The 21,125-nt window shown below is 38.7% G+C and overlaps 1 protein-coding gene across 1 annotated transcript in view; it reads left to right on the top strand.

Annotated features, from left to right (window-relative positions):
• The window catches only part of LOC126260827 (staphylococcal nuclease domain-containing protein 1), a 97,173-nt gene that overhangs the window by 65,276 nt on the left and 10,772 nt on the right, over positions 1-21,125 (top strand). Inside the window, exons 12-13 of the mRNA XM_049958214.1 lie at positions 10,502-10,806; positions 11,612-12,061. Of these exons, the coding sequence (XP_049814171.1) occupies positions 10,502-10,806; positions 11,612-12,061 (755 nt within the window). The remainder of the gene's footprint in view (positions 1-10,501; positions 10,807-11,611; positions 12,062-21,125) is intronic.

Below are 21,125 nucleotides of genomic sequence, written 5' to 3'. Positions count from 1 at the left end.
CTCTAGGCTGCAAGATCTTGTTAACGAAACTGTTTATTCAAAAAGTGCTTTTTTATTACACTTTGTGTAAAGAAATAGATCAATTAACTGATGATGAAGTGCTGCATCAAATGGGAGGAAAAAGAAATTTACAGTACAGCTTGACTAAAAGAAGGGATAGGTTGATCACACACCCCAAAGCATCAAGGAACAGTTCATTTTGTGAGAGAGGAAACCATGAGGAGTAAGATTGTACAGGGTGTTTCAAAAATGACCGGTATATTTGAAACGACAATAAAAACTAAACGAGCAGCGATAGAAATACACCGTTTGTTGCAATATGCTTGGGACAACAGTACATTTTCAGGTGGACAAACTTTCGAAATTACAGTAGTTACAATTTTCAACAACAGATGGCGCTGCAAGTGATGTGAAAGATATAGACGACAACGCAGTCTGTGGGTGCGCCATTCTGTACGTCGTCTTTCTGCTGTAAGCGTGTGCTGTTCACAATGTGCAAGTGTGCTGTAGACAACATGGTTTATTCCTTAGAACAGAGGATTTTTCTGGTGTTGGAATTCCACCGCCTAGAACACAGTGTTGTTGCAACAAGACGAAGTTTTCAACGGAGGTTTAATGTAACCAAAGGACCGAAAAGCGATACAATAAAGGATCTGTTTGAAAAATTTCAACGGACTGGGAACGTGACGGATGAACGTGCTGGAAAGGTAGGGCGACCGCGAACGGCAACCACAGAGGGCAACGCGCAGCTAGTGCAGCAGGTGATCCAACAGCGGCCTCGGGTTTCCGTTCGCCGTGTCGCAGCTGCGGTCCAAATGACGCCAACGTCCACGTATCGTCTCATGCGCCAGAGTTTACACCTCTATCCATACAAAATTCAAACGCGGCAACCCCTCAGCGCTGCTACCATTGCTGCACGAGAGACATTCGCTAACGATATAGTGCACAGGATTGATGACGGCGATATGCATGTGGGCAGCATTTGGTTTACTGACGAAGCTTATTTTTACCTGGACGGCTTCGTCAATAAACAGAACTGGCGCATATGGGGAACCGAAAAGCTCCGTGTTGCAGTCCCATCGTCCCTGCATCCTCAAAAAGTACTGGTCTGGGCCGCCATTTCGTCCAAAGGAATCATTGGCCCATTTTTCAGATCCGAAACGATTACTGCATCACGCTATCTGGACATTCTTCGTGAATTTGTGGCGGTACAAACTGCCTTAGACGACACTGCGAACACCTCGTGGTTTATGCAAGATGGTGCCCGGCCACATCGCACGGGCGACGTCTTTAATTTCCTGAATGAATATTTCGATGATCGTGTGATTGCTTTGGGCTATCCGAAACATACAGGAGGCGGCGTGGATTGGCCTCCCTATTCGCCAGACATGAACCCCTGTGACTTCTTTCTGTGGGGACACTTGAAAGACCAGGTGTACCGCCAGAATCCAGAAACAATTGAACAGCTGAAGCAGTACATCTCATCTGCATGTGAAGCCATTCCGCCAGACACGTTGTCAAAGGTTTCGGGTAATTTCATTCAGAGACTACGCCATATTATTGCTACGCATGGTGGATATGTGGAAAATATCGTACTATAGAGTTTCCCAGACCGCAGCGCCATCTGTTGTTGAAAATTGTAACTACTGTAATTTCGAAAGTTTGTCTGCCGGAAAGTGTACTGTTGTCCCAAGCATATTGCAACAAACGGTGTATTTCTATCGCTGCTCGTTTAGTTTTTATTGCCGTTTCAAATATACTGGTCATTTTTGAAACACCCTGTAGATGGAGATAAAGGTTTGGCAAGTTCAACTGGTTATAGGATGCAACAGTTTTGCATAGGCTTGTGTTGAGAGCTGCATCAATCCAGTCTTCGTATTGCAGAACACAACAATGTTAATATCCAAAAACTGAAAATAACACTACATAAAACATACTTTATAAGAGTAAATATTATGCTTCATTTGGATATACATGAAGTATTTTCTGTGATTTTGTGTAAAACTATTTCTTTGCTGAGAATGTTATAAAAGAGACAGAACAAACTTCAATCAGCATTACATAACCAAGGAAACTGTTTCTTATATTGAGCTTGACTTGTATATAAAAATATTTTCATAATATTGGTCTTTTGTGCAGTGAGTGAAAACACCAAATGGTGCACCAAGGCATTTGCCTTTTATTAAGAAAGCATTCTGATTAGTCCAAGTCATACCTACGTTCACTTAAAAATGGGATGGGCTTCACTGTGTCTGGTCCAAAAACAAAACAAACTTACATATGAAAATGGTTTTTGTGTACAGATAGTACATAAATGTACTGGCTGTTTTTGAACTAGTCACCATAATGATTTGTTGTGATTTACTAGTTCTCCCATTTATATTGCAAATAGAAACATAATCCACAGGCTGTTTGTAGAGCAAAGTCATCATGGTACCCAGTAGCTTGCAAATTGCAGAAGCAACAAAGCTTTGTGTTGTGGCAGGCAGTCAGTATTCATTTGAGACTTTGTGAAGCTGTACATAGCTCCACAGATGTTGACAGGCAGATCATTTTGATTCAAATTAGGATATGCTGTGCACCTTGACGAATTGGCTTAACATTAAGTTTATTTGCAGAGTAAATATTAAATGTGGCCGAAAATTAGACTTTTATCACTAATTATGATCTGCAAATACTGCAGACTTTTTTCCACTCACTTGTGTGTTCAGAAACTTCTTAATGCGAAGTAAAGGTGTTGACTTTGTCAGTGAAATATGTAATTGTACAGTGTACGATAAATTAAGTTACTATATTCATTACAGAAAATGGAACAGTGAAATTCAGAGATAGTATGTGCCCATTAAAATCTTTGAGGAGGAATCACCCAGTTTTAAAATGTTGCAGGAAGCCTGTGGGAACATTCTTGGAGAGCCAAGTAGTAAATTTGAAGACAGATTTCTCAGACAGGTCTTCAATAAGAAAAACTGATGAAGAGTGATGAGGAGAAAGACTTGTAGGCCAGTTAGGTAGTGAACTAAATTTAAATCTTCAGCCTTTCACCAGATGAAGATTTAGGCTTTATGAAGGCCTATGATTAGATGGTTCTCACACTTTAACAAAAGGTTGATCCTAAGAATGTATGCTTGACTTTCTTGAAAGGGGAAAAATTGAGGAATTTAGAATACGATCCCAGAACTAAATATCAAAATGAAAAGTTGTACACTAGCCAATCTCTTTGACAGAAGAAAGGACAAATGAACAAATATTCTTTCTTAACTGCAGGGAATTTGTGTTTCTGGAAAACTGTCGAACAAGTTTTCATAAAGAAGGGATGAGGGCAGAAGGTCTGTTTCATATGTCAAATGTTGGGGACACTGGAATGCTCCACAAGGACAATGGTTTCCTAAACACAACTCGGTCCTTAAGATTTTGATGTTACCCTAGTTTTAAAAAAAGCACTTGTCAGGACATTGCCGTTGTGCTATCAATAAGCATTGGAACTTAATACCTGAGAGTGGATACATATGAGGACTTTCAGTAATGCTGTGAAGATTGCAAACTGTCCACCAATATATAGCTACCAAAAACACACTACCTTTAAGAGAATACATTTGGTGTTGTGGTCGTCTTTAGTCTAGAGACTGGTTTGATGCAACTCTCCATACTACTCATCCTGTGCAAGCTTCTTCGTCTCCCAGTACCTACTGCAACCTACATCCTTCTGAATCTGTTCAGTGTATTCATCTCTCGGTCTCCCTCTATGATTTTTACCCTCCATGCTGCCTTCCAATACGAAATTGGTGATCCCTTGATGCCTCAGAACATGTCCTACTAAATGATCCCTCGTTCTAGTGAAGGTGTGCTACAAAATTTCTCTTCTCCTTAATTCTATTCAATACCTCCTCATTAGTTATGTGATCTACCCATCTAATCTTCAGCATTCTTCTGTAGCACCACATTTCAAAGGCTTCTATTCTCTTTTTGTCCAAACTATTTATCGTCCAAATTTCACTTCCATACATGGCCACACTCCATACATATACTTTCAGAAACGACTTCCTGACATTTAAATCTATACTCAATTTAACAAATTTCCCTTCTTCAGAAATGCTTTCCTTGCCATTGCCAGTCTACATTTTATATCCTCTCTACTTCGACCATCATCAGTTATTTTGCTCTCCAAATAGCAAAACTCATTTACTACTTTAAGCGTCTCATTTCCTAATCTAATTCCCGCAGCATCACCCGATTTAATTCGACTACATTCCATTATCCTCGTTTTGCTTTTGTTGTTGATCATCTTATATCCTCATTTCAAGACACTGTCCATTCCGTTCAGCGTCTCTTCCAGGTCCTTTGCTGTCTCTGCCTGAATTACAATGTCATCAGCAAACTTCAAAGTTTTTATTTCTTCTCCATGGATTTTAATTCCTACTCTGAATTTTTATTTTCTTTCCTTTACTGCTTGCTCAATATACAGATTGAATAACATTGGGGAGAGGTTACAACCCTGTCTCACTCCCTTCCCAACCACTGCTTCCCTTTCATGTTCCTCGGCTCTTATAACCGCCATCTGGTTTCTGTACAAATCAGGGTGTCTACGACCCGGGAGATCCGGGAAAAACCCTGGAATTTTTTCATCCAGGAGAAAACCAGGATAAACTTGGGAATTTTTTGGAATTCCAGGAATTTTTTTTTTGTTTTAGCTTTCAGGTAATTTTTTGTAATTTTGCCTGGTAAGAAACAATACTCTAACTAAGGATATTATGTATCCCACTACTGCATAATAATATGCAGCAATAAAACATGAACGAGAGGAAAAAAAACGAAAATAAAACTTAAGTTGAAAAGGAAATGCGCCACGTACAACAACTAAACACAGTGCTCATACAAGCGACTGCAAACACCTAAATGTGTTAAAAGCCTTAAGAAGACTTTTCGCCGGCCGGAGTGGCCGTCCGGTTCTAGGCGCTACAGTCTGGAGCCAAGCGACTGCTCCGGTCGCAGTTTCGAATCCTGCCTCTGACATGGATGTGTGTGAAGTCCTTAGGTTAGTTAGGTTTAATTAGTTCTAAGTTCTAAGGTACTGATGACATCAGATGTTAAATCCCATAGTGCCCAGAGCCATTTGAACCATGTCCACATGACCGGTATTTACGTTTAGTGATTTTCCTATTTCCTCTTCGTTTATTGCTGTCACGTCAAGTGAAAACAAAATGGTTTTCTATGGCCAGGAGCTATCAAGTGAATTTGTGGTGTCACCGTCAGACACCACACTTGCTAGGTGGTAGCTTAAATCGGCCGCGGTCCTCTAGTACATGTCGGACCCGCATGTCGCCACTGTGTTATCGCAGACCGAGCGCCACCACATGGCAGGTCTCGAGAGACTGACTAGAACTCGGCCCCAGTAGTACGGACGACCTAGCAAGGCGCAGTTATCCATATCTGGAGAGAGTCTCACTTGTGTTCACCATAGAGATGTACAAGAAGAAATTAAAGATAAGTATATGAGAAGCTCCGTTCTTTTCCTTATAGCTTTTACCACATATCCTGTTTCAGATTTAACGCAAGACGGCGTGATTTGACGCGTGCCCTATCGGCTACTTCATTGTGGACTGGCTGCTCTTGTCAGTCCACAACAGAATTAAAATACACTCACATGAGTACGGAAGGCTAAAATATGTTATTACTTTCAGATTTTGTTTCCCCCTTTCTGACAGGTATTAATTGCCTTGCAGAATAATGAAGTTATTTTTGTCAATTTGCTTAAGCAATTTGGCTTTTTAATCATTTCCGATGAGGCAATAAGTTTATTTAAAACGAAGTGTTTCATTCTACACTATTGGCTAGTTTCAACTGTTCGCTGCATTTCAAAAGTGCATGTTTTCATCTTCTATCACATATGACATTATGCCATAATGAAGAACCAAACATTAGATAATACAGCACTGGTACTCCAAAAAAATTTACATACGAATGTGCACTTTAAGCCGAATTACGCGTTTTAGTATGGTGCACGAAATTCCGATGCTCTTCAAGTATCCTCTGATGTCTCTTTTCTTTTATGACATAATGTAAGATCTTTTAATGCCTTACACCTACGAACATACGCGCTTCCAGCATCCTGGTAGCTGCGCAAGCGCGGTGACGCCTGTTATCTCGCACTCTCTGGCAACTACTGAAACGAACCTATTTCTAACAGGTCGGGTGAAAATATTGCGAATGGTCGTTTGAAAAGCGTTATTTTCAAAGTAAATTTCCTTTTATGTGGGATGAACTGTGTGCGAGAATGTACGATGAATTTCTTAGATCACAGAGCGTTTGACTGTCATTTAAAAATCAAGTCTATGAGTAAAAACATTTATAAAAATTTCGAACCCAGAAGATCAAGACATTTATGTCTTTATTAAAAATTTTACTGGCACATTTGTGGGATGTATCTCAAAGTGTAACACGTGCCTTATTAATCTTCGAGAGCAAGATAATATGTGAAAGCTCTGTTTTTCTTGTAGTAACAGTATATATATTATAATTTAAACCATTAACGTTTCCTATTTGTGTGCACGCCCTATTTAACAGTGATAACACTATTGGCTGACTACATCACGTGTCCTATGCTCAAATATCCTCTATTATCGGCTGGCGAGAGCATGTGACATGAGCTATGACTGGCTACAAATTGCACTGCAATCTTGATTTCAATGCTTCGGAAAGTACCATGCGGCGTTTGGTAGAATTTAAATTTAGACTTTCGTGATACGAAAATATGTAGCGTACATGTTGCTGCACATCAAAGATCTTCGTCACTTAACACGGAAAAAGTGTATCTTCACCCGGGAGAAAGTGTAATTTTAACCGGGAAATCCGAGAATTTTTTTTTTTTTTCTTGTTCGCGTCTACACCCTGACAAATTGTAAATAGCCTTTCTCTCCCAGTATTTTACTCCTGCCACCTTCAGAATTTGGAAGAGAGTATTCCAGTCAACATTGTCAAAAGCTTTCTCTAAGTCTACAAATGCTAGAAATGTAGGTTTACCTTCCCTTAATCTATCTTCTAAGATAAGTCATAGGGTCAGTATTGCCTCACGTGTTCCAACGTTTCTACGGAATCCAAAGTTGTCTTCATCGAGGTCGTCTTCTATCCAGTTTTGCCATTCGTCTGTAAAGAATTCATGTTAGTATTTTGCAGCCGTGGCTTATTAGTTCGGTAATGGTCACATCTGTCATCACCTACTTTTTTTGGGATTGGAATTATTATATACTTCTTGAAGTCTGAGGGTATTTCACCTGTCTCATACATCTTGCTCACCAGATGGTAGACTTTTGTCGGGGCTGGCTCTCCCGAGACTATCAGTAGTTCTAATGGAATGTTGTCTACTCCCAGGGCCCTTTTTCGACCTAGGTCTTTCATTGCTCTGTCAAATTCTTCACGCAGTATCATATCTCCCATTTCATCTTCATCTACATCCTCTTCCATTTCCATAGTATTGTCCTCAAGTACATCACCCTTGTGCAGACCCTCTATATACTCCTTCCCCCTTTCTGCTTTCTCTTCTTTGCTTAGAACTGGGTTTCCATCTGTGCTCTGGATATTCATACAAGTGGTTCTCTTTTCTCCAAAAGTCTCTTCAGTTTTCCTGTAGGCAGTATCATCTTGCCCCTAGTGAGATATGCCTCTACATCCGTACATTTGTCCTCTAGCCATCCTTGCTTAGCCATTTTGCACTTTCTGTTGATCTCATTTTTGAGACGTTTGTATTTCTTTTTGCCTGCTCCATTTACTGCATTTTTATATTTTCGCCTTTCATCAATTAAATTCAATATATCTTATGTTACCCACGGATTTCTACCAGCCCTCGTCTTTTTGCGTACTTGATCCTCTGCTGCCTTCACTACTTCATCCCTCAAAGCTACCCATTCTTCTTCTACTGTATTTCTTTCCCCCATTCCTTTCAAACGCTCCCTAATGCTCTCCCTGAAACTCTGTACAACCTCTGGTTCTGTCAGTTTATCCAGGTCCCATCTCCTTAAATTCTCATCTTTTTGCAGTTTCTTCAGTTTTAATCTACAGTTCAGAACCAATAGATTGTGGTCAGAGTCCACATCTGCCCCTGGAAATGTCTTACAATTTGAAACCTGGTTCCTAAATCTCTGTCTTACCATTGTCTTACCATTGTCTTACCATTATATAATCTGTCTGAAACCTTAGAGTATCTCCTGGCCTCTTTCATGTATACAACCTTCTTTTATGATTCTTGAACCAAGGTTTAGCTATGATTAAGTTATACTCTCTGCAAAATTCTACCAGGCAGCTTCCTCTTTCATTTCTTAGCCCCAATCCATATTCACCTACTACGTTTCCTTCTCTTCCTTTTCCTACTGTCGAATTCCAGTCACCCATGATTATTAAATTTTCGTCTACCTTCCCTGTCTTAATAACCTCTTTTATCTCATCATACATTTCATCAATCTCTTCATCATCTGCAGAGCTAGGTGGCATATAAACTTGTACTACGGGGGTAGGCATGGGCTTCATGTCTATCTTGGCCACAATAATGCGTTCACTATGCTGTTTGTAGTAGCTTACCTGCATTCCAATTTTTTATTTATTATTAAACCTACTCCTGCATTACCCCTATTTGATTTTGTATTCATAACCCTGTATTCACCTGACCAGAAGTCTGGTTCCTCCTGCCACCGAACTTCACTAACTCCCACTGTATCTAACTTTAACCCATCCATTTCCCATTTTAAATTTTCTAACCTACCTGCCCGATTAAGGGATCTGACATTCCACGCTCCGATCAGAACAACGCCAGTTTTCTTTCTCCTGATAACGATTTCCTCCTGAGTAGTCCCCGCCAAGAGATCCGAATGGGGGACAATTTTACCTCCGGAATATTTTACCCAAGAGGACGCCATCATCATTTAACCATACAGTAAAGCTGCATGCTTTATGTTTAAAAGTGAAATAAATTGTTAAGAATAAATCTCATTGTGTCAAAGTAAAGCCATCTCTCACACAAGGGTCTTACCTGGTTTCAACTAGAATGCCGTACTCCAAGCAGCAAGAAGTCACAAGTTACCTTCGTGCCACACATTTTAGGAAGGCTGGAGCGCCATTACAATAAAAGTTGTAATGACCACTGTGATTATGTTGAAAATATTACTTATAATTGGTATCCATACATAAGTACTTCTGTATTCGTACTTGTTTTAGTTACTGTAAAAAATAGCTGTCATACAGATGTTTGAGGTCATACACCCTGGGCACTTTACAGATATTCTTTTTTCTTCACATGCACAAAAGCCCACAACTGATCACTCAAAATTCATGGCGGGTGAATGAAACACAAGTTTTAAGACAAGACTTATGTAAATTGAGACATATTGCTGAGAACTAATAGTGTTCTGATATTCATTTCATCCCTATTTCATCTGTCTCACTCAGAACGGGGTCAGGAAGGAAATATTTCATGAGCAAAGGTTTCAGTACATAAAGAATCTCATTAGAAAAACTGAAAATATCATAACACAGAGGAACAATATAAGAATTGTGCAGTGACTGTCAGTTTGACAAGGATGATAGTAAAGAAAAAGTGAAAGGTGCAAACTCGTAAAAAAAATAAAAAAATAAATAAATAAATAAAAGTTTCAGTAATGAGGAAAAAGTAATAGAAAATTAAAAATCAATCATTTAAAACAAATCAAACAATGGAAAATCCAGGATGGAAAGTAACAATATTATGAAAGGGAAATTGTCACCATATAAGGGAGATGCTGTATCACAGATAGGCACAACAAAAAGACTGTCACAAATAAAACTTATTGTTGTGCCTATCTGCGGCTCAGCATCTCCGCTATATGGTGAATAGTAATTTAAAATAGTGTTGACAGGTAATTCTATAGTATTCAGTAACAAAGAAATAAAACCTAATAAGTGTGTCTACTAACAACATTCAAAATTTGATCCAACAACACAGCTCCATGGAGTGGCTGGGTAACAGCAACCTGAAGTAGGAAATACAGGAACTAAATAGTGCTATAGGATATCTCAAACTTTGCAAGTTGTGAATACAAGAATTTTATGCAAAGGCACTTTAAAGTCTCTACTTTATACATATCGTACAAAACTAGTAACTTTATTTGTAAGGCTGGTTGAATAATTTCGCTTAAATCACTCTCACATGAGCTGTCGCAGCAACCATTTTCAGTGCCCTTTACAGATAAGTTTCAGGCAGGTACATTGCCGTGATGTGTGAAAAGCTACTTATTCCTTATCAATTTTCAAAAAGTGTTCAATTACTACATTTATGAACTTATAAAAGTTGGCTTCCAGAGAACAACATTTAGGAACAGTGTCAATCTTCTTGTCAAGGTTTTTCATGTATTCTACACGTTTGTGTGGTGGCTACATATGTTTGTATGTGCAGTTGATCATGGTGATCAAAGCTTCTGTGTTAAAAATCTTAATTTTTCAATATATACCATTACTTGGATAGTAAAAATTTGTGTCACAGGTATTAACTGCCCAAGAGGCTCAAGACCAGGACCAGGAAATACTGGAACTGTGGAAGGTGAACCTTATGGTGAAGAAGCCTTGGCCTTCACAAAAGACAAATGTTTGCAACGTGAGGTAGAAATTCATGTGGAGTCAATGGACAAAGCAGGAAATTTCATAGGATGGCTATGGATTGAGGGTGTTAACTTATCAGTTGCACTAGTGGAAACGGGACTGGCATCTGTTCACCCAACAGCTGAGCGATCAGAGCATTATCGTGCTTTGAAAACAGCAGAAGACACAGCAAAGGCGAAGAAATTAAAAGTATGTATGTCCATTATAGCTTTCAGAAGAAATAATGCGTTTATCATGGGGGGGGGGGGGGGGTAGTAGAATTGTTGTACCAAAACGTATGTCTGTTGCTTTAGTTGTTCAGTAGGACACTTCAAAACTGTAATATAATAAGCACATTGTGATTGTATCATACTATAAATAAATTCAATAAAGTTGTGTGTGTGTGTGTGTGTGTGTGTGTGTGTGTGTGTGTGTGTGTGTGTGTTTTATTGGTCACAGCCAGTCATCTTCACAGTGCTATGTTAACTATTGGAAATCTGCATTACTGAAAAGAGCTTTTAGACAGTTTTTCAGTTTGCATCAATGTAATCGTTGTGCATAGTTAACAAATGTGATGACTGTAGACAAAACAAAATGCAAAACTATTGAGGTTTTTGTGGTTCCATGTTGACATTTTGCCTGTTGGCTTTGATCTGGGGATCTTTGATGGACATTTGTTTCGTGTTTTACCAGTAAAAGTGACTGAATCAAGCTTCATTGCTAGTGAATCTTGGACAGAGCCACCCACTCATGTTGGAGAAACGTCAGATGAATCATCCCAAAGTGAAAGCCAACAGGCAATACATCAAAAATTCAGTTACTCCAAGTGAAAATTATTACATAATGTTCCTTCACCTCTAGTTTCCTTTATTGTTATTTTTTAGATACATTGAAATTGTAGGTCTTTGTGTGAACCGTGGAGATTTAACGTTTTTATTACAAAATTAGTCAAGTATTATTAATTAAGTGTTTTAATTAATTTTTTATATTAACATTGTATTTCTGTGGTACCTAGATATGGAAGGACTATGTTGAAGAAAATGAAGAAGAGAAAAAAATTGAAGAAGAGAGGGTAGTGGAAAGAAAAATAGACTACCAGAAAGTACTCATTATTGAAGCTACTCCGGATCTGCATTTCTATGCTCAGATGGTTGACCAAGTTCCAAACTTAGAACAGCTGATGGCAAAAATAAGACAAGAATTCACAACTAATCCTCCGTTACCTGGTGCTCACACACCTAAGAAAGGTGAACTTTGTGCTGCCAGGTTTAGTTTGGATCGTGAGTGGTACAGAGCAAAAGTAGAGAAGATTTCTGGCTCCAATGTGTCTGTTTTTTATGTGGACTATGGCAACAGGGAAACAATTAATGTTTCAGATTGTGCAAAACTGCCAGCTGAATATTCTTCTGAGAAATATTTTGCTCAGGAATATGCACTGGCTTGTGTTCAGCTACCAAGGAATGATGTAAGTAATTAATTGTTAGTCTTTCTTCTAAAGCAGTTGCATACAGGCTTTTAAACGTGTTAATTAACTGTATTAGAAACTATTGACTAAATCATGTGTTACACAGTAATATATTGATATTTTCTGGTTTCCAATCAATGTTTCAATGCAGCAGAACTATTACCATGTATGCATTTGTTAGTTTTCTGTTTAACTTCATTGGCCATTTCACAACCCATCCCATTCAGATCCTCCTCCTCCTCCTCCTCCTCCTCCTCCTACCCCCCACCCCCAACCACCCCTCCCAATTACCAGTTTCTGCCAATTACATAGAATAAACCTGTCCTTACAACACATCCTGCAATCTTTCTGGCTTCAATCTCTTCTAGTTCTTATCCCACTCACTTCAACCCAATTTTTCTTTCTGTAGTCTCCTTGTGTTGGTTTTTTTTTTCCCCCAATCCATTTCAAGTGCCACACACAGGTCCTCTGGGAGGGGCACATTCCTGCCTCCATATCTTTGGTGTCCCTTTACCCTTCTTCCCCTTCCCAACTTTTTTCTACTCTCACACTCCAATTGAGATGCAGCACCAGGACAATGTAAGAATGAAATGCAGCATATTCCTTGTATGCAGTTAGGATGCAACATTTTATTTGCATTTACTCCTGAAACCCAAAAAAAAATTTTTTTTAAGTTTCTATAGTATGCACTCATAGTATGTATGCACACTAGTGCTGCTCAAACGTAGTCCAGCAGACTTCATTACTTTAATCACTGGTGATTTTTTTTTTCCATCCAACAAATGAGAGGAGGAGGTTGGAGGAATAAGGCTAATAAGGGATTAATTAAGTAAACCATGCTAACCACAGATATTAGAAAATGTGAAAAGTGATAGAGTTGTGAAGAAACCAGAGGGATGTAAGAGATGGATTGCCTGAACATAAAAAGTGTAAATGCAGCAAAAATGGGCAGCAGTAGGTAACACTATTGGCGTGGAGGCGGGAGGAAGCAAATGGCACTAGAAGCAGCTGAGAGAGAGCAAGCTAGAAAGGTGTAGGAGATACAAAATGGAAAACTAAATTGGAAAGAGGTGTAGGAAAAATGTTGTGAGGAGGAAGAGGAGAAAGGAAGCAGATCATGATAGTGTTAGTTAATTTAATTTGAGCACAGTTGGGTATTGAGAACAGAGCACCTGTTGTAAAACAATACTGACTGGTGACATCCAGACACATTGTTACTGGGTTAATGGTTATTTTGTCCTTTGGCAGACGGAATAGACTGTGCTAATTCTTTCTTTTTGACAAATGTGTGTCGTCATATAAAGTTGAACAGTTGTGCATACACTGTTAGTGTATGTAAGTGCAGGAATAATAGTAGTATGTGCAGGAATTATATTGTGGTATGGTATGCCAACAATGCATAAGGCAAGAAAATGATCTGGAGAATGAGTAGAGAATTTGAGATGGAAATTTCAGAGGTTGAAATGTAATGGGTACACTGTGTGGTGTGAGGAAAGTAATAGGTAGTGAGAGCCTTGTTTCATTTCATGGCTTCCAGAAATAACAACTCAGGTGGAGAAGTTGATTGATGCATTCCATGCCAATACAGTAATTTGTGTCAAAATATTGCCAAATCAAATTTGTTCTTATTGGGCTAGGTGACATAACAAAGTTTATAGACTAGGGTATTCATGCAAGTGGAGGGAATGAAGACAAGGGTGAGGCAGTGTGCTTGTGTAGCAAGGAGGGTCTTGCCAGGGTTGCAAGTGTGTGTTTCACATAGAAAGGCAAACAACTGTTGTTAATGGGCTGCATGTTCTTGAAATAGGGATTGATTCTGAGTTGGAAAAAATCAGTTAAATGTTAATTATGGACATGATGTGCAATATTACCATTTCTTTGGATTTGTTCACTAAAGTTAAGAAAAAGCCCGCTCAAGAAATCTATGAAAAGTGTACGGTAGGTATGCCACCTTTGATTCCAGAGCGATTTGATGATCTCATCATTTTTCACTTCACCCACCAAAGATGAAATAGACACTTATGTATGAAATGAAGGTGTGAGAAAAGGATTCCTTAATATTGCTTTCATGTGGGTACTGGTTGGTATAAATATTCTGCCAACATCCAACCATGCCCATTGTCATAGGTTAAGGTGACGTAGTAATTAGTAGTATGTGGAATGGAAATAATACTGGTGCAGGCCTGACTAATGTAGAAATACAGCTTTTACACAGTAGGCCGCAGAAGTTAGGTAACAGGTTTGAGGAAATTTTGTGCAGAGGTGGCAATTCACTTGAAAACCCGGAATTCTCAGGGAATTAAATTTTACCTGAAAAAATCAGGGAATTTCAGGAATTTCATAAAATCTCGGGGAATTCTTTGTTTTTAATCTAGCATTGAAATTTAATTTTATTGAGTTTTATGAGTCACAAATTTTAAAATACTTAATATCTCAAAGTGCGTTAATTATATGAATGTTATTCCATATAAATTATGTATGTTTAAAAACTGTGGTTAAACACTGCATATGCCTGGTATATCTCTCAGCTGAGAGGAAAGAAAAGTCATTATTCTGGTATGCTGCCACCCTCCCACAGGATTAATTTATCAGGAGCTTCTTGATGCCATTTGCCTCCTCACATCTGGAATTCTCAGGATTTTTTTTTCTAAATTTGAGTAGCCACCATGTGGGAGCATAATGAAAATCTCTTGGAAGAGATAGTAAGCTCTTTGGGTTGTTAAGAGTTCCTATAAGGAACTGCAGTAATTAAGAGCTGGGATTATGGGCAGCAGTAGTAGAGGCACAGGTCAGTGTGAGGCACAGTATGAGAAAGGTACCTTTCTTAGGTTGGATAGCAAATTATAGATTCCTAATAAAATGGCACAAGTCATCAGTTGCTGTAGTCTGATGATAATTAAATTTAGGTTCCAACATGGATACTGTTGACGCAGGGTGATTTTGTCAGGAAATCATGACATTTTCAGGGAGGTGGATTTTACTGTGGAAAAAATCTTGGGGAACTGTAAAAGAAATCAGAGAACTCTGGAAGACTCGTGGAGATTGCAAGATCTGTTGATTAAAACAGATATATTGAGGCAGTTTATTTATTCCTTTGAGATTCTGCTTTGTAGTAAAATTAGATGTTATATGAGGAAGTTAAAGCAGTGCATTGAATTGTTACTGTATTAGATGCTCAGAAATGGATGTTTATGGTGTACTCAGGTCAATTTTATTATCTCATCACATACAGATGAACTGTTAAGACATTTGTTACAGTTCAGTTTTAAATGCTGAATTACATTAATTGCATATTCCTAGTCTTTAAGTTTTTGTACATTTTCGTAAACATTTATTGTGGGACTTGAGCGTACATCTTAAATCTTTTGAAAACATGAAACTTCTGTTATTCCTTGTTTCATAATGCAATGAGAGATTGATGTTGTTTTCTTCTTACTGGTGTAATTTAGCTGTCTGCACTTGATACATTTTCACCATGTCGGATGTGCTGCCAGTTACCTGTTATTAATCTTGCTGATGAATGGTCACTTTTAGAAATTGTTCTGGTGGTCCAGCTACTCTGTCCCACCACTGTTTATAAACTGTCTTTTGTTCTGGGCTTTGATCCTTGCTTGGTGATACTGCGGTGCTAGATCACGACTACTACTTAGAGGTATTTAAAGTCTTAGTCTCACAGTGACAGATGTTAATAATTAGAACTTAAAGTACTATAACCAAATATAAAACATTAGCATTTGCAGACCCATTATGTCTGATCCTTGTGCCATTCATCAAAGTTCTCTTTAACATAAAAGTAGTTAATCTGTTTTGGGTCCCCATTTACATTGTCAGTGGCCCTCTTACTCAAAGCCATCCATGACACCACCAGCTTGGATTACCAAAGCATACACACAGCCCCGTAAGGCAAATGAACAGTATGCATTTCACGACTGCTCGCCACTGCCCATGTTATTAGAGTGCATGCACCCACCTTACAAATGCAGACTGGGATGCACAATACCTGCTCCTTTCTTATACACTACTTAACAAATAGCCACTACCACAGTCATCTTTAGCTGGTATGGATATCAATAGTGGACCAAAGTATTCAGTCAAATGTCCTGTTACATTACAATAATTACGTTGGAAATGTATTAACTCAAATAAATTTGAGGATTTGTGCTGCATGAAGCAAAGCAGATAAAAATTGTTCAGACAGAATAGTTGGCATCTTCAGATACCGAAATAACACCATAAATCTGTAGGTTTTGTATTTTACATATTTCTAATTTTTCTTTCTGGTGACAAATATTTTTGGCTCAACATTTGCATTTCCAAATAATAATAAAAGTAATAATTTTGTATCTTATAACCGATTCAAAAAAGACTTGTCCATAACCTTTTCACATTCCAGTTCGTTGTCTTGAAAGATCAGGCATTACAAGCACTGAACTCTTCAATTTGTTTGCTGAATAGATTATGGACCAGAACAGATTTTTGTTCAAATATAGTCTTCAGAATTTGCTGTTATCTGCTTCCTATAGTTTCTGGGTTTTGTGAATGACTTGGAGTTCATTTCTTCTTGATTGTATAATTTTAAATTACATAATTAAGGTTTACTCAGAACCTTGATAGTAAGCTACTTCATCAAAACCAGGTAGCTGCATTATTTTTAAAATAGAGAAAAATTGTGGAATTTTCTCAAAGCTATTGGTTTTAGTCACCTCTGAGGTATTACCTGTTAATAGTAGTAAATAGAATTTATGTCAACAGGTAAATAATTTATGTAAAATATGAAAAGATTTGGATCTAGAATTAAACCTTATAAAACAGTTTTCCATTACTACAGATTATTTTTTTATTTGAGGCTATAACCAGTCTTAGTTTTTTGTTTGACAGGTATAACATGATCAATCCCCTGCAAAACATTTCCCCTAAACCCACATCTTTCTAGTTTACCAGGAAGACAGGTTCATGCTATCAGATACTGTTGGAAGTCCACAGAAAATTATAACAACCTTTTTTGTTTTAAGCAGCTTATATTCTCTCCAAATTCGTTTATGGCTTGCATAGTTGTTTTGTATATTTGAGGACCAAATGATATTGAACTTTCTTTTCTTATCAAAGTAAGGGAAATTGGACATATCCTCTTTCAGGCTTTTCTTGCATAGTAGCATTATCTCTTGTGAAATTTAGATGTGTCCTTCATTTAATGACCTGATTTATTAGTACAAATGTGAATATGTCATTTCTTTATAAATTGCCTTTCTTATAAGGGGGCAGTCAAATGAAGATGAACCACATGGGGGAAAAAAGTAAATGGTTTATTATTTCAAAAGCAATCACCGTAACTGTTAATAAATTTCTCCCACAGTGTGACAAGACAGTGACTCCCCCCAAGCTATTTGTCCATAGCAAATAGATGGCCACAAGTGTCTTTCTTCAGGGCTCCAAAAATATGGAAATCACATGGGAACAGATCAGGGCTGCTTGGAGGATGTGCAAGCACTTCCCAGCAAAACTTCCGCACACTCGAAACAACCTCAGCAACGTGTGCCTTATTTTGTTTGTAGGTAGTTTTGACTAAGCTGTAAAATTTGGCTGGGAAGCCCATACACCTTCCAAAATGTTCCAATCTCTTCCTGTGTGATTTCCATATTTCTGGAGCCCTGAGGAAAGACATTCCTGACTGTCAGTTGACTTTAGACTGAGACGCACATCTGGGTACAGTCATGGTTCCACAGGCAACGTCAAATATTTTTCCATAAAGGCATTTGAGTGTCTTCTCTCACAGTGGGATAAATATATTAACAGTTAAGGCAATTTTGCAGTAAGAAAAAGTTTACTTACTTTGTTCACCTGTCTTTCTCATTTGACTTCCTCTTTGAATTTATGGTATCCCATTCCATAGGATTAAATTACTCGTTCTGTATTTTTTTGTCACAGTTTGCTTACCCACAGTTATAAGTCCCTTTTCCTCCAGATTCTTAAGAAATTTCGTGTTGTTTAGGTAACCAATACCATCAACCATGGTTAGATGCATTTTTTGGAAAAATCGTGGGACTGAGTGGGAGCATTTACAATAGTTTTGCCCTGTAACATCATTTTAGAAAATTCTTTGCTGCAAACAGTAGCACCTAATTTGTATTTAATAACAGCCTATACTCTCTTGGACTGCAACGTCCTCAGGAGTCTTCCTTATTGTACATGGGTTTTCGAGCTGCCAGGCATCATGCTTACTGCTAATAAAACTTGGGTGTTGTGATATGCCTCTCTGGCCAGCAGTAGTAGGAATGTAAGAAAGAGGGCATTCTAAACAGTAATGCCTCTGAATTTTTTATGTGAAAACTCATAAAGCTTTGTGAATAAAACAAACATTATTAACATTTCACACCTTTATTCTTCATGTGTACATATTTATACCTCAACATAGTCATCCTGGCAATGAACATATTTTTCCCCCAACAAGAGGCCAGTTTGTTGATACCATTACTGTAGAACATTGGACTTCGTTGACTTAGCCACAACCTCACTTCTGCTTGCACCACTTCATCACTATTAAAGTGAAGTCCTCAAAGGTGTTCTTTAAATATTTGAAGCAGCTGAAAATTGAATGGGGGGTGGGGGGGGGGGGGGTAAGTCAGAAAGGATTGTAGATGATCAATGATAGTGAACACAAGCCATTGGATTGTTGCAGATGTTGCAGTGCATATGAGTTCTAGCATTGTCGTCATGAAAAAGAGGGTGCTCCATGTGTGGACGAACTCTTCAGTCTCAAAATTCAATTACTGCACGCTGCTTCTCAGGCACTGACAGCTATATTACACACCACCATATTATGCGCTACAATTTGGAGCCCTCTAGTAGCAGAAGGCTGTACGTACATAGACATGAAGAATAAAGATGTAGGATGTTAATAACATTTGCTTTATTTAAAAAGCCTTACCAGTTTTTATGTTAAAACTCAGAGACATTATCTTTCAGTCCACCCTTGTAAAGGAAGACTCTTCTTTGGAAGCAGTGTGTCTTAGCTGAGAAAATATGGAAGTAAATCTGTTGTACTCGATGTTGAAAACGCACATTCTTCATACATTCAAAATGTAGGATGTAATGGGAAAAAAGACTACAATGATATGAGAGGAATGTAAGAAGAAAAGGATGCTGCTCAAACTAAGACTTGTAGCCAAGAAATAATAAGATTCTACAAGAGGCAGAAATAAGGTAAAGGAAAACTACAACGTTGTACCAGTAGAAAATTTGATTTTTGGTAGCTAAGATTTGCACTTACTAAGAGAAAAATGCGACATACTAAAGAATCACATGTGTCAAAGTGAATGGATACACACTGAGGTGACAAAAGTCATGAAATACCTTGCAATATCCTGTCGAAACTTCTTTTGCCATATGTAGTGCAGCAACTCGAAGTGGCATGGATTCCAAAAGTTGTTGAAAGTCCCCTTGCAGAAATATTGAGCCATGCTGTTTCAGTAGCCATCCTTAATTGCAAAAGTGGTCCCCGTGTAGAATTTTGTGCCCGAACAGACGTCTCAATTATGTCCCAAAAATGTTCAGTGGGCTTCATGTCAGGTGATCGAGTGGCCAAATCATTTGGTCAGATTGTCCAGAATTTTCTGCAAACCAATCGCTAACAGTGTGTCTTGGCGACATGGCGCATTGGCATCCACACAAATTCCATCTTTGTTTGGGAACTGAAGTCCATAATGGCTGCAAATGGTCTCCAAATAGCCGAACAGAACAGAGGAACCAATACATACGTAAACACGACCCACACCGTTATTGAGCCTTTACTACCTTGCACAGTACCTTGCTGACAACTTGGTCCATGGCTTCTTGAGGTCTGCACCACACTCGAAACCTACAATCAGCTGTTACCAACTGAATTCGGGACTCATCTGACCAGGCCACGGTTTCCCTGTCATTTAGGGCAGGCTCATCCAAACTGTGCCCTTGGGGCGCTAGCTGATATGAAACTTCCTGGTAGATTGTCAGCAACAAGGAACGTTTATTTTCGGTTAATTTTTATATTTAGGGCACTGGCCCCCGGTGAATTCGTATGTTGCTGCAGTGGCTGAGCCGTGTTGCTTGGATGCCCGTGCGGTCCACCTGCCGCGCCTCGCCATGCCGCTGTACGTGTGCTTCATACGGAAGACAGACCATCGTGACAGCAGCGGTCAAAAGCATTGATACGACACAAAACCGTTAGTCAACAGACATAAGGCTACAATGGATCAAGATAGTCAACAGCAGCAGACAAAAAAGGAGCAGCGGCGCATCCGCACTACTTAAACCCAGTGGGAAATAAATAAAATTATATTTCATAATCTGATATGTCACTTAGCAGTGTGCCAGTTAATGAATATCAGATTCCAGAATGAAGTTTTCACTCTTCAGCGGAGTGTGCGCTGATATGAAACGTACTGGCAGATGAAAACTGTGTGCCAGACCGAGACTCGAACTCGGGCCTTTGCCTTTTGCGGGCAAGTGCTCTACCGTCTGAGCTACCCAAACAAGACTCACACCGTGTCCTCATAGCTTCACTTCCGCCAGTACCTCGTCTCCTACCTTCCAAATTTCATAGAAGCTCTCCTGTGAAACTTGCAGAACTAGGACTCCTGGTAGAAAGGATATTGTGGAGACGTGGCTTTGCCAGTCTGGGGGATGTTTCCAGAATGAAGTTTCCACTCTGCAGTAGAGTGTGCGCTGATATGAAACTTCATGAGCAACAAGGAACATTTATTTTCGGTTAATTTTTATATTTAGGTTGCATTAAATTGCGTCGCACAGACAAAAGTTTCAGATGCGTTATTTTTTGGTACTTTCTGAAAAGCCGTGACACATGCTCTCTCAGGCAGTAAAGTGCCATTAAGAGTCATTCTATGTTTTTGTGTATTTGTGTTTTGATGGATGGGAAACATATATTGTAGTTTGATCTATGTTTTCAATTAATTAAAATGCAAATATTCCAACAGATAAAAATTTATTTTTCAACCACATTTCACTGTCCTTGCTAGTGTCTATGGCCACTTTTGAGAGGAATTGGGGGGAAAACGAATCGGAAACCAAT

This window comes from Schistocerca nitens, chromosome 5, assembly GCF_023898315.1.
Source record: "Schistocerca nitens isolate TAMUIC-IGC-003100 chromosome 5, iqSchNite1.1, whole genome shotgun sequence".
Taxonomy (NCBI): domain Eukaryota; kingdom Metazoa; phylum Arthropoda; class Insecta; order Orthoptera; family Acrididae; genus Schistocerca; species Schistocerca nitens.
The sequence above is the reverse complement of the archived record's forward strand: the minus strand, read 5'-3'. Positions and strand labels throughout refer to the sequence as shown.